The sequence below is a fragment of the Carettochelys insculpta genome, chromosome 20, assembly GCF_033958435.1.
Source record: "Carettochelys insculpta isolate YL-2023 chromosome 20, ASM3395843v1, whole genome shotgun sequence".
Classification (NCBI taxonomy): domain Eukaryota; kingdom Metazoa; phylum Chordata; order Testudines; family Carettochelyidae; genus Carettochelys; species Carettochelys insculpta.
The window spans coordinates 24,727,769-24,742,023 of NC_134156.1; the positions used below are offsets into that span (position 1 = coordinate 24,727,769).

At 45.9% G+C, this 14,255-nt stretch overlaps 1 protein-coding gene across 5 annotated transcripts in view; it reads right to left on the reverse strand.

Moving 5' to 3' along the window:
• RPTOR (regulatory associated protein of MTOR complex 1) overlaps positions 1-14,255 on the reverse strand; it is a 256,227-nt gene that overhangs the window by 77,211 nt on the left and 164,761 nt on the right. For 4 of the 5 annotated variants that reach the window (XR_012648254.1, XM_075014603.1, XM_075014601.1 and 1 more), the window contains 3 exons: positions 7,010-7,127; positions 2,987-3,127; positions 2,379-2,537 (listed from right to left, as the gene is read on the reverse strand). Coding sequence is in view for 4 of the 5 variants with exons in the window: in XM_075014603.1 (XP_074870704.1) it covers positions 2,379-2,537; positions 2,987-3,127; positions 7,010-7,127 (418 nt within the window). In the remaining variant the exon portion in view is untranslated. The remainder of the gene's footprint in view (positions 1-2,378; positions 2,538-2,986; positions 3,128-7,009; positions 7,128-14,255) is intronic. The other variant, XM_075014602.1, reaches the window with a different exon arrangement.

Here is a 14,255-nt window from a genome sequence, read left to right on the forward strand (position 1 = left end):
GAGGTATTTGGGCAGGTTTGAGGCTGAGAAGGGTTAAGCCTGGGGATGCGGGGACCAAGTTTGCAAGATGGGGGTATGGCTTTGGGGGGCTGAGTGATGAGGCAGGTGAAGCCTCGAGATGGGGGGCAGGCTTGGGGGCTGAAGGGGGTGGAGTCTAGGAAGGAGGTTCTGCAAAACTATTTTGAGTTTAAAAGGGTTCTGTGGCCAAATAAAATTGGGAAACACTGATCTAAATTAATACAACAGTGGTCCCAGCTGGCCTGGTCAGTTCAAGAAGGGACATTACAGGATCAGCTCAAACCATGGCCTGCTGCATGGCCAAGTAACACACTTGCAGCATGGGCAGCGGTGTACCCTGTAAACTGAGTGCTGGGGTGGCCACTCAAGAGAATTTAGATGTCACTCAGCTGATTAGCAGAGTGCCCAGAGCCAGCACCATGAGCTTCTACTGGTGGTGTGCATCGGCACGTTCCTCAATACATAACAAAATTTATTTTGCACATGGCCGGAAAAACATGGAACATCAGTGGGCAGAGTTGATGAAATTCTGAAAAAATGCTTCCTTTGGGACCTAGCCCAGAGCAGGCTTAGAGACTGCAATGCTTTAGCAGAAATGAAAAAAACCCACAAAATCCGACTTTAAAATGGCAAATGCTGAAGGTAATGGAATTCCATGTAAGTTATGAATTTTAAACACTTCTAGGAGCTATGTCGTTTACAGCTGGATATGAGCTCTTCCTGACTGAATATGAATGAGGGAGGCTTTGGAGCACCGCTTTTTTGTTTTCTTAAGTTTCCCTCACTCATCTCTAGCTCATTTCTAGACTTTTGCTCTACTGTGCTGTAAAGCTCTTCTGAGACACAAACAAACTATCAAGCAGGCAGCAGCTCTTTCCAGTGGAGGGAGGGTGGGAGAGGCAGGCCCAGAGAGGAAGCAAGGAAGGGAGCTAAGGTTTTAACCTGTCACAGGGACAGCACTGTGCTACTGATCCTGTTGTGCCCACTCAGAAAGAAACCAGGGTCCTTATCTGTCATGCCATATGACTGAGGTTTTCAAAATTCTAATGACTTCACTTTATTAGGCTATGACACGATTGATTTTAAACTGTCTCAAGCAGTGTTCTCTGTAAGCTGAGCACCTGGGAGAAATTCAGGTGCTACTCAGCTGATTAGCAGAGCACCCACTGCCGGCAGCATGTGTTTGAACTGGTGGTGCATATCCACACATTCCTTGGTGCATGCAACAAAATCTATTTTTCTCATCCACAGACAGAACACAAGGAGTGCTGGTCTCAAGGGTCTGGGGAGCCTCCAGCCATTCATTAATGGTCTACACTACATGCCAACTGCTGTGTTCAGTAATGAGATCCCAGAACCTTCCTAGTACTGGTGTGTGGTATGCAGGGTTTTTATTCACCAGTATGTTACAGATTATTACTCCTCTGTGTGACAACGGACGATAGGGATTTTTTAAAGCTAGGAGACGATTGTGGGCCCACACAACTGACCATAATGGAAGAATAGGAGCCTCCCCCACCATTTCTCAAGATGTGCTCTGACTTCTGTAGCCTATGGAGCTAGCATCCATTCCATATACTGGGTTCCTTGCACATTGGCTGGCTGTGCTCGTACCACACCAGAAAGGTTTTAGCCAATTTGAAAAGATGATGAGTTAAAGAAAAATGCTTCTGTAGCAATTGGACCTGCTTGAAAAAGCCATCAGAAAAATAACCACAGAATGGAACTGGTTTAGTGCAGAACTCCTAGTTCAGTTTTATAAAAGAAATGCCAGCTTGCACCATCATGCAACTCAGCCATGTGCTGTGAATGTGGAAATCCAGTCTCTTTCCTTCTTTGTTACAGGCACCAACATCTCAGCTCTGCAGCATTCTGCTTCTTAACCAAAGGGCTGAGGCACTACAGCAGAACTGGACTGTTTGGCTTGGGTGCTTAGAAGACGAAATGGGTGCAAAGTGATCAGCTGTGTCACACTTTGATATATGAAAAGCAATTCAAGGCTGAAATCCACGCTAATGAGCCCAGCTATTGAGTCCTATCAATTCCTAGCCCATGGAGCAGCTGGGGCTGTAGGATTCCAGTAGATGCTGCTACCTGTTTTGTGCTCAAGTTCTTCATGGGAACCCCATTCTCTACAGGAAAAGGTAGGGCTATGGCCCCAGATACACAGCTATCCCATTGCTAAATCCCATCCCCGCCCCGAAGATCATTAGATTAACTCACATTCTTTTTTTCTTTATGCAACCTCACTCAGACAGCACAATGGCATTTATCTTTGCTGTTATGAGATTTATCCGGAGCCACAAATTGGACACAAAGAAAGCAGGAAAAAAATGTGAGTTGAAAGAGACCTTACTCACCGATCAGTGAATTCAACGAGGAGTAGGAGCTAACCCTTCTCATCTTGTCAATGGTCTCAAATGACAGGATGTACTCTTCATTCTCAGGGCTGCCCAACGTGCTGCTAGCACTGCTGCTGGTACTGAGATTCCCCGGAGAAAATGCAACAGAGCTTCCAGCTGCCAAAAGGGAAGTGGGGGGAGACAAACATAAATACTGCCAAAAGAACTGTATTTGCTCAAGCATCCAATAATTGTTAGGAACTTGTGATTTTCAACAAGTGAAGAGAACTTCTTCAGTAAAGCAAATCCACCAAGCCCTCATTCTCAACACTGAACATTTAATTAGAGGGCAAGCATCAAGTCTTCAGTAGACTCAGGCTGGTGAAAACCATGCGCATCGGAAGGTCCCCTAGTTGAAGTCAATGCTACTGCACAGCCTGTTAGGCTGGGAGTTGCATGCATGTCTGCTAGGTTGTGGCAGCTGGATACCATGTGGTAACAGCTTACAATGCTTTGCACATGAGATTCCCAAACAGGGAAGAGCTGGTAAAGGGACAAAATAAAAGCCAAGTCTCATGTCAGGAGGGAGGTAAGGAAACATGGGAGTATCCTCAAAGCCATCTTACATTCTTCATTCAAGCTGAGGTTCTGCAGAGACTTGTTCAGGTTCCTAGCTGTGGTGACTGCTCGAATGTTCCCATAGGAGCTGACAGAACGAAGTCTCGGAGTACATGGACCATCTCGCACGGGTGTCAAGCTCCCACACTCTGCGGGGAGAAAGTTTAGCCACTATACATGCTGTCACTAGAGAAACTGGGCAGCAGCTATCTCACAGCAATGTAGCGTGATCAGTGGAAATAATGAAAACAACTTTAAACCAACTGCTGATAAGAAGGGTGTCCACTGCCAGATGTTCTATAATAACAAAGAACAGATCATGATGACGGACTGCCATTTTTATGTCCCCCTGCCCCAAACCCTCTCTGTTCATGCAACGGATGACTACAGCTCCATGTTCCTTGGTTTGTAGTCTTACACATCCCATAAACTGATCAGGGCTAAGCCTTGGCGGTCCCTTCATGAAAAACAGTAAGAAAAAACAAAGTGCTGCAGGTAGTGGTTTTACTGATTCTTTTCCCCAAGCCAATACCAAACTCATGCCCAAGCGTGGTGCTGGAGGGGACAGTGTTTAGATCTCTATTTCTGAAATGCTCATTAATAATGGAGGAACATTTTCCCCAATAAATGGTTATCTAATCCTGGTTTTCACGGCTAAATTTCACGTCATGTCCTGAACCTCTATAACGTCAACTGGAAAAATCATTCTTCATTGCCATTTCTAAAAGCACATTTGTAACGTTACCGCTGCAAGACGGCGGCACCATTCCACCAGTGCAATGGGAGCAGTGTTTCCTGAGCATCCGATTTATAAAGCACTTTGGTAGCCTTCTAGATGATGAAAAAAGCTATGGAACTGTAACATCTGATTGTTTTTCTGAAGCAAAGAGGACAAATGTGTGCGGGGTGGGGGGGGGTGGGGGAAGATATCAGTTCCCTAATAGGATTCATATGTCAGACAAAAGAAGTGATTAAATACTCATTGAAGAAATAGTTCATCTTCTCTTCTGCAAGTTCCTGTCACAACAGTTCTGTTATTCCTGGTGAGTTCCAATTTATTTAATTTCTAAAAAATGAAAGGGCAGCAACAATTTCTCTAGGACTTTCAATTCCTCAAATGAAGGAAAACACACAGGAAGAAAGGGTGAACAAAATAGCACATCAAGCATCGAGGACCAGAAACACAAATGAAAGGCTTTGGAGCGTACAGCCCCATTGCAGGAGGACACAGGACTATACTAGAAGGTGTATACTATGTCCTGTCCCAAGTCTTCTTCTTGGCGATCACTCGATAACGAGCAGGATGTCTTCACGTCACCCTCTTATTTGTGAGTCCATTGATCACTGATCAGCCCAATTCTGGACCCACAGGTCTTATCATAGAAGAAGTAGGTGTTAATAGCTGTTGAAAGGTGCGGGACTGTTTTTGATGCTCTTTTCTTCTTCTCCACCTGTCCTCCTCTGCCTGCAGTGGCACCTCTTAAATTACACTACCCGCCTCATGGATTACCATTCTCTACCAGGGTGGGTAGTGGGCAAGGTTCTCCCAAGCGTCGACACTGATGTTGCACTTTTTCATGTGTGCTTTCAGCGGCCTCCAAGACTCCTCTGTCCTTTTTTCTGAGTGTGGCAGGAGTAGGTTTGCAAGGATTCGAGCTAAGATTTTCCCTGCTGTTGCCAGGAGGGAGATGCCATGATAGCTTCTACAATCTGACTTGTTGCCCTTCTTGGAAAGATTGATGATCAGTGTGTCTCTGAAATCTTGTGGCATCTGTTCCCTATCCTAGACCTTGAGAATCGGGAGGTGGAGCTGTTTGTGGAGCTCTCTCTTTGAGGACTTCAGTGGGGATTCCATATACTCTGTTTGCCCTGTTGCACTTCATCGCTTTGATGGCAGCTTGGACCTCCCTCAGGGTAGGAAGCATTGCAAGATCATCTCTAGGTGGTTGCTAAGGGACTTGATCAAGGGATTCTAGGACCACAGTGGAGGGGTGGTTCAAGAACCCACTACAGTGCTCCGCCCAATGAGAAGCAAGAGCTTCATTGTCTTTCAAGAGCTGAGTACCATCCTTTGAGCTCAGGGGATTGATTCCCTGGTTTCTTTGGTAGCACTGAAAAGCCCTCTTGTATCATGGATGTCTGCGAGATGTTGGAGTTCTCGCTCCTTCTCAGTCCACCACTGGTTTTTCAGAATCCTGGTTGTACACTGCACTTTTGCTCGGCCTTGGCATGCGTGTCTCCCTTCATTGTGCAATTGATGTCGCTTTGCCGGGCCCTAGAGGCTTTCCTTTTTGCCGCAATCAAGTGTTCAGCTTCCACATCGTTCTCATCAAACCTGTCCTGATGCTTCCTGGTCTGGCAGCCAATGGTTTCTCCACAAGCTCCAATGATGGCATTTTTCAATCGACACCAGTGTTCTTCCACATCTTCAAGGTGTACGTCAGTAGCTTCCTTTCGAGTGCTATCTGGAAGTCACTTCATTTGATGGTGTCCAAGTCTGGTACACTGATCTTCTGTCGGACTGGTCTCTTCCATTTGGTGCCAGTCCTAATCACCACCATGGATTAAATAAGCCAGTGATCAGTCCAGCAGTTATCAGCACTAGTCATTGCACGTGTGGGAAGGACATCACGCTGAACCCGAGTGCCAACAATGACATCGTCTATGAGGTGCCAGTGCTTTGATCGAGGATATTGCCATGAGGTCTTACACTAGTTTTTCTGGTGGAACGGGGTGTTCATGGTGACGAGCTCATGTTCCGCACATTTTGTAAGAAGGAGGTCTCCACTGGAGATGCTGTTGCCAACTCCTCCTTTCCCCATGGTAGATGACCAGAGATCTGCGTCTCCTCCAACCCTGGCATTGAACTCGCCCAAAAGAAAAATCTTGTTGTCATCTTTGAGTATGTCTTTCAGCACTGTGTCCAGCGGGGTGTAGAACTTCTCCTTCACATCATCTTTGGTGTCTAGAGTTGGTACATAAGCACTGATGACAGTTGCCCATTGGTTTTTGACAAGCTTCAAGTGGAGAGTCATGAGATGCTCACTGATGCTGACGTGGACTTCAGATAGGATCTCTGTCAGTTTGTTTTTGACGGCAAATCCTACCCCATGAGTTCATTTTTCTTCCTTTGGGGTTCTTTTCCAGAAAAATATGTACCCTACGCCTTCTTCTCTTAGCTCTCCTTCTGGTCTATGTGTTTCTGCCAGGGCAGCAATATATATTGATGTTGAATCGTCTCAGCTCGTGGGCGATAATCACTGTGCATCTTTTGGGTTGCTCACTGTCTGGGTTGTCCATTAGAGTTCGAATATTCCAGGTTCCAAAGTTTACTGTTCGATTTCAACCACATGGAGGTGAACACACTGGACGCAATTATCCAGTCAGAGGGACTGAGATGGACTATGTTTAGGGCACCTGTTCTAGATCCCTCTTCATATGAGGTGAGCAGAGTGGGTACTGAGTAGGGCTGCTCAGTTGTGGATGCAGCAGCCGGACCATTCTACCACCTCAGTCCTCAAAATGGAATGACTGATACATACATCCACCACCTACATGCTGGTTCATGACTAAAAGTTTCCCGATTTCACAATGCTCCCATCGCCAGTCACTGTAGGACTTAAGTTTAGGAGAGTAGAACACAGAGGAAGACGCCTGTGCATGACTTCTTTTAACATGGGGGGGGACTGTTGCACTTCAGCCACCACATGTTCTTGATGGATCAAAATCTCAGGTCCAACGGCATGGAATCCACAATAACGGGTAGTCTCCTGTCCGCTGCAGCCTTCATCCACCTTCACAGCCACTGTAGCTGGTGAGCCAGAAGTACCCATCACAGTATTTCCAGAGGGCGATCTCTCTCAGACACAGTTCTGCAGTAAAATGCATTACCCCGCCAAACAGGAATGAGAGTTGCCCATAGCATCACTAAACCAGTGCTTGTTGGTCACATAATCAACTTCCTCAGCTACGGCGCCTAAGCACTATAAAGACCAAATTTCCCCTAGCCATGAGCAGACAGAAGGATGTACCTGTGGTAGCTGGAGAAGGCAGAGGATAATTCTTCTCTTCTTCCATAAACTGCAAGGCAACTGTGCAGAAATTGCTCTCATATTGAACCACTAGGTGACTCAAAGCTACCACCAGCTCCTGGGGAGAGAAAAGGGGAGAAATAGACCTTTGATTATTGTGCCTGTCAGAAACAGTCAACTGGCCACAAGGAACAGATGTCACTGAAAGTGGGGGAACAACCTGCTCAAAAGGTCATTTCAGAATAACTCACAAAACAGAAAGGATACACATCACCAAAACTCAAGAACCAAAGCAGAGGGGACATTAGTCACTGAAAATGCAGGAATTCTCTCCTGTCAGGAATGAAGTGAAAGAGGACACAGTTCTGACTCAGGCCATACAGTGGTAAGAAGGAACCTGGGAGGTGTTGACCCACACTTCCTCTTAACATGCTTGACCAAGGAGAACTCTGCCACATGTGCAGACCAACGGACACTGCCATGAAGTGTTTCTGGACTGTGGTGCATGAGGTGCATTCATACCCACATGGGGAATACACAGACATGAGAGCATATTATACGACTGCCACTTCCAACAGACACTACCGCACAGGACAAAATACCCTTCTTGAAGGGCAGAAATCGCTGGGCAGATGAAAAGCCACGGGATAGCTCTGTATCCCTCTGGGTATGTCTATGCTGTATCGTAAGCCCAGGGTGAGTGGGACCTGGGTTAGGGAATCCTCGACTTAGCCTGCATTGTATTTGAACCCGGTGTTAGGACTCGTCTAACCTATGCTCGAAAGTAGGGCTCTGTTGTTCACACTGCAGTGAGCAGACCCAAACCAAAGTAACTGTAACCCAGACACCCTAGAGCAATGCCCCAGCCCTGATCTAGCCCCAGGACTATGATGCACTGTGGGAAAACCTGACTCCCTGCTGTGCATATGACCAGGAAGCAGCTCAAGTTGCAAAAGGCCAGAGTGGTTTGGTCTCCACTGCAAATCCAGGAGGCTCTCTGACTATGTGCGCGCTTGCAGCTCAGGGATCAGAACAGAATGGGGTAATGGGGACCTGGGCTGCTGCCGCCGCCGTTTGCAAAGTGAGGCTGGCCTCTGTTTTCAGCAGAGGGGAGTGCAAAGTGTTTGGGTGGAGAAGACGAAGGAAACTGTCCCATGGAACTCAGGGATACTTCCAGCTGACTCCTGGGTCCTGAGTCAAGCAGGGCTGCATCTACAATGCAAAGCAACAGAGCTCAGACGCTGCCCCTTACTTGACCCTTCAGCCCCACAAGGTTCTAAGAGCCTGGGCTGACACAACTGAAGTGCAAGTGCAAGGAGAATTAGGCTTGAGCCTGTGTCAGGCACAGGTTTCACCCCAGCAGCGCAGGCAGGCTTCATGGGGGTCACAGTTGCAAAGGGAGCAAGACTTGAAGCCCGGGGGTGTTGGCATGCCCTGATGCAGCCATGGGGGGCTGGCAAGCCCACCCACTCCTGACTGCTGTATTCAAGGGTACTTAAGACAATAATGAGGAAGATCTGCTGTACTCACAAAGACTAGAGGTTACTGCTTACAGGAGCAAGAGTAAAGAGTTGTTCCAACACGCCACAGACAGTAAGAAGGAACTGAGGACGGGGTAGAGGCAACCGTGATAACAGTATCACTCTATGGGGCTCCACAGCCAGCCCCGAGGGGAGCTGCTACAGGAAATACTCCCATAATGCACGCACCCCTGACTGAAATCAATGTGAACCGGTTGTCGAAGAAGAATACACAAAATCCCCTCCTAACACCTCCTCCTCCATCCCACCCCAACAAACCAATGGCAGAGCTAGCGTATGCCCTCTGTTCTGAGGTAACATGACTGGAAATTGCCCCTCTTCTGTGAGCATTTCATTTAAAAATAATGCAGAATAAACGCCCTGTGATGCCAGCTGTCTGTCAAAATTGATGCCCGGCTGTCACCTGGCGTGGGGATGAGGGTACTTTTTGGTATTTGGTTCAAAGCAGCATTGATTTTTCCTTCACTTCAGCACAAAGATCTGAAGAAAGCCAGAGTGCTTAGTTTCAAAATGAATTCTTCACAACGAAACATCTTTGATTTGCGGGTAGGCTCCCCTACTCTTTGATTAGGCCTGAGACTATCAAAGTGATGCACTGGCATTGAATGAGAGTAGGACACACAGCTCCTGCCTCTCACACCCAAGCTGCCCTCCTGCCCAAGAAACTTGTGTTTCCTGGAGCAAAATAATGAATTGTGCTATGGAGCTGGGCTCTTGCTCCTTGTGGCAAAGGCCAAACCACTCTTTGTTCACACCTGACTTTCTGGCAGAAGCTGTATTCCTGCTGTTGGTGTTACACTCACTCTAAACTCAGTTCAAGACACAGAGTGGTGAGGACCACTACTGAACTACCACCATGAAGAACATGGGAACTCAGTGGCATGCTCAGCCCAGGTGGGAAAACAAAACAAAGCTTATACTAAACTACTAAAACAGATGCTGAGTGATTTAGGATTGACATCATCCATCTGGTAAGGGAGTCCTACTTAATTCTCTCTGACTCAGTGGCTGCAACATGGGAGTCCTAGGAAGGACAAGAGGAAGGACACACCAAAACTCAGATCTTCTCTTTGGCATTGTGGTGTTAGGCCCAGTTGAAATACCAGACAGACAGACAGACAGCTGGAGAGCAGTGGTGTAATGGAGTGGGGGGAGTGCATGTGTGAGTCAGGCTGGATGTCTGAGGCAAGCAGCAGCTCCCAGTGGCTAAGGATGACCCTGGGGCTACAATTGGCAGGTGACACCTCTGCCTGAACAAAGAGCAGGGAGGAGCTGAGCTGGGTTTTTGAATCGGGGGCGGCAGTTAGAGGCTAGGAAAAGGGAGAGCTGGAAGGCAGCCAGCCCGAGGAGGGGGAAGCTACACCCCAGAGGGGCACCCCTCGGGGTCTTCTCCCCAGGACAGGTTGGAAGGACTGTCTCTGGCTGCTATGCTGTTGCTTCTGTGAGAAACTGGACATCTGTTGCCTAATAAACCTGCTGTTGTACCTGCTGAGTGAGAGTCTCTCCTGCCAGCGGGCGGGGTGCAGTGCAGGGGGACCCCTGAACCCCATCACAAGTGGTCTGTTGTTTAAATTGCCAAGAGAGACATCTGCATATTCCAGAGACTGTGCAGAATGAAAAGCAGGTATCAGAGAGGTAGCTGAGTTAGTCTGTATCTTCAAAAACCACAAGAAGTCCTGTGACACCTTAAAGACCATGAGATATTTTGGAGCATAAACTTTCATGGGCTAAGACCCATTTCATCAGATGAAAAACAGGACCACCAAAGAATAAACTGAGGCATAAGACATTGTTAGCATAAGGCCACTGATTTAACCTTTCATCGCTGGCTCAGCATAGCCTCTATTGAGCAATTAATATTACAGTTAAATAAACAGGAAGTTTGAATGTATCTGGAACTATTAATCAGCTGCTGGCAAGTGAATCCTACCAGGAACAATTTGGCAGTATCTGGCAGGTGGGTTCTGCCGGGAACAATCCAGACACCCAGGAAGCACATAATGTGCTTTGTTGTAAATGGAGGATCAGAACATACAAACTTCAAGTGCCTAAGAAAGGACTGTTCAGAGTGTATTATTCCCACTCATACATTTGTTTTCCACAACCAATTTTTGTATAACTTTTCCTGTGTGATGTACCTGGATACCTGTATGTCAATATGTATATTGTATATTAAAATTTATTGTATTAAATGTGGGTTATTGATGATTATGTCCTTTATAAATATAAATAAATAAATAAATAAATATAGATGATGATGATGATCTTTAAATTATACTTTATATTAGTGGAAAATTTAAGTACTATCCCAGATGTAGAAAAACTCTTTTCTTAACCTGTATATTACATAGTTTTTTAAAATTAGCTTTACTACTACTAAACCCTTGTATTCCACATGAAGCACAGGTCATCTACAAGTCTCCTCCACTTCACTTTGTCTTGGGACAAAACTTCTCCCTGGCTCCAGAAGTACCCGAGTTGTCGTCCTTCAATCTCAGCACACCTTCTCCACGTTGTCTGAGGTCTTCCTCTTCTGCATTTTCCTTGCAGGTTCCAGGTGAGAGCTTAATGGAGTATGCTGGATTATGGTTTTCTGAGAGTGGGACCTAGCCATCCCTACGTTCTTTTCTTGATTTCAATTGGTTCTTGTCCCGCTCTGTTGAAAAGCTTCTCATTCGTGACAAAGTCTTGCCATTTGATGTGAAGGATGCACCTCAGGCATTTGGTTATGACTGTAGGCAACTTATGATTTGAAGGCTTTTAGTGTGCCAGGTCTCGCATTCATGCAAGAGGACACTCTTCACACTTGTGTTGAAGATCCGCAGTTTTATCTTCACAGATATTGTTTCTGAACTCCATATGGGACGGAAAGCCTTGAATGCAGCTGTTTCTTTCCCTACCCTAGCACTGATATCCTTATCTGTTCCTCCATCTATGCCCATAATACTCCCCAAGTAGGTAAACTGCTCCACATCTTCCAGGTCATCCTCTCCCAGTGTGATGGTGGTGTCGTTGGACTGGTTGATCCTCATTTTCTTGGTCTTTCCCTTGTTAATGCTCAGCCCAGTCATTGAGGCAGTTTTGTCTAGTGTTGTGACCTTTTCTTTCATGTTGGTGTGAAAGGAGGGTATCATCAGCAAAATCAATGTCCTCTAGCTGTTTGAAAAGTGTCCACTGATGCCTTGTTGGTGGCCACCTGTTGTCCTGTTCATAATGTTCATACACTGAACGAATCAAGTTAATAATTTTGGATGGGATGCCATGGTGCTGAAGCAGTTTCCACAAAGTGTGTCTATCAATGCTGTCAAAGGCTTTTTCAAAGGCTGCTTCTACACATGCTGCCTCCTGTCAGAAGTGGCATGGTAATGAAGCAATTTGAAGCAGGTTAATGAGGCATTAATGTGCATGTTCAGCACCTCATTAGCATAATGCCAGCCATGTGAATTTCAAAGTACAGACTTCGAATTGCAGATTGACAGTGTAGATGGGGGCAGCTTTGAAATAAGTGCCCCACTTTGATGTTCCCTTGCTTCAAATCTAGTTGTGCAAGAGTAAGGGAAAGTCGAAGTGGGGTGCTTATTTGGAAGCTGCCCCCATATACCCTGTCAACCTGCAATTTGAAGTCTGTACTTTGAATTGCCTCATTACCATGTCACCTCTGATGGAAGGTGGCACGCGTAGAAGCAGCCAAAGTCTACGAATGTTATGTACAGGAGGGAGGTCCACTTGAGTGACTGTTCTATGATCACTCAGAATTGCTATTTGGTCAGTACAGGATCTCTCACTTCGGAAGCCAGCCTGTTCTTCCCTGAGCTGTCTATTGATTTCTGTCTTCCTTCTCTCCCAGAGAATCCTACGGAATACTTTTCCTAGAATAGACAATAACATAATGTCCTGCCAGTTCTTGCATTCCTTCAGTTTGCCTTTCTTTGGAAGTTTGATAAGGAGCTATGTTTCCAGTCCTGTGGGATCTCTTCAGTGTCCCATATTTTCCCAAATAGATTATACATCATGTTGACTGATATCTCACTACCTGCCTTGATTGCTTCTGCAGGGATGTAGTCTGGACCAGACGCTTTTCTACATTTCAGGTGGTCAATAGCTTTTCTAATTTTTTCTTTTGCACGTCTACTGCTGTTAATTTGCAGCGGTATATTTGCAGCTGGTAACTCGGGAGGTTCCATGTGGGCAGGGCGGTTCAGTAGTACTTCAAAGTGCTCCTTCCACCTACTGAGCTGCTCACTTGGGTTTGTTAGCACATGCCCCTCCTTATCCTGTACTGGCTGATCCATTGCACACTGTGACCCAGCTAGCTTCCATGTGATGTTAGAGAGCTCTTTCAGGTTCCTCTGTCCTGTGGCTTGTTGTGCCAGGTTTTCCACAAAGTTCTTCTTGTCCTGTTTTACAGCCTTTTAAACTTCTTTGTTGGCTGCTCTTGTTTTGCTGTTGTTGACTGCTGCTTTTCTGTGCTTTTGTCCCTTCACTTTTCTCAGAGTTTCTGCTGTGATCCATTCTTTGTGATGCCTTGTCCTCTTTCCCAATGTTTTCTCGCAGGATGCTTTCCAGGCTGTTTTGGTGTGTTCCCAAATTTGTTCCACAGTCGCATCTTTCAGGATGAGGTCTGCCAGAAGAGCATATCTGCTGGACACCTCCACTTGGAAACCAGCTCTTGTCTCTAAACCTTTCAGCTGCTCTGTGTTGAACCTCAGTTCCAGCTTCATCACTGTTGTGGTGTACCTCTTGACCTGGAACTCGAGTTTTACCGTGACCAAATGGTGGTCTGAACCTATATCTGCTTCTCTTCTAGTGTGGACATCCTGCATCAATCTTCTGAAAGAACTGCTGATACAGATGTGATCAATCTGGTTTTCTGTTTGGTGGTCCAGTGACACTCAAGTGACCTTATGGATTCTTTTGTGTGGAAAAACACTACCATTTATCACCAATACGTTAAAGGAACAAAAGTCACTGAAGCGTTTTCCATTTTCGCTCATGTTGCCGAGGCCTTCTTTTCCCATAGTCTGTTCTCAGCCTGTATTTATGCTTCCAATTGTCACATTGATATTGGCCATCAAAATCAACATATCTCATAGTCCATTCTTTGTTGTGGTGAAGTGGCTTGTGTGTCTCAAGGACCCAGAGAGCTATGCTAGCAGGAGCTACAGCAAAACTAGCATTAATACAATTAATTCCTCCTTGTGGTTTCTGAAAGCAACAAAGTCTTTTACTGAATGGACTTGTCATGTTCTCTCCACTGTACTCTCAGCCCCTCCCTTCCTTCCTCCCATAAGGCCTCTATATAGTTCATGCTTCCAGTAACAAATTAATATTTAATACTGAACTTAAAACCAAAAGTCCTGTAATGTAAAACTTAGTTATCAAAACAGTAATAAACAGCAGAGCATTATACAGGGACAGAATGCAGCTCTTGTTTCTAAAGCAAGTCACAAATTCAGACATATCTTAAGAGTCAGGATTCTGGATAAAGATGCCAAAGTGCATATTCTTCTTTCCCTTCCCCGACTCCTGCACTGATTTCATACTCAAAGAACCAGCATACAAACAAGTCCACTAACCTCTGACGGATTTATTCCTTGTTCTGACAGTGGCTTCAGGGGAGGGTTTGGGGAATTGAGCTCACTGGTGTATTGGTAAACAGCAAATGTACTGTGGTCTGAACTATCCTATTCTAATATATGGTCTTT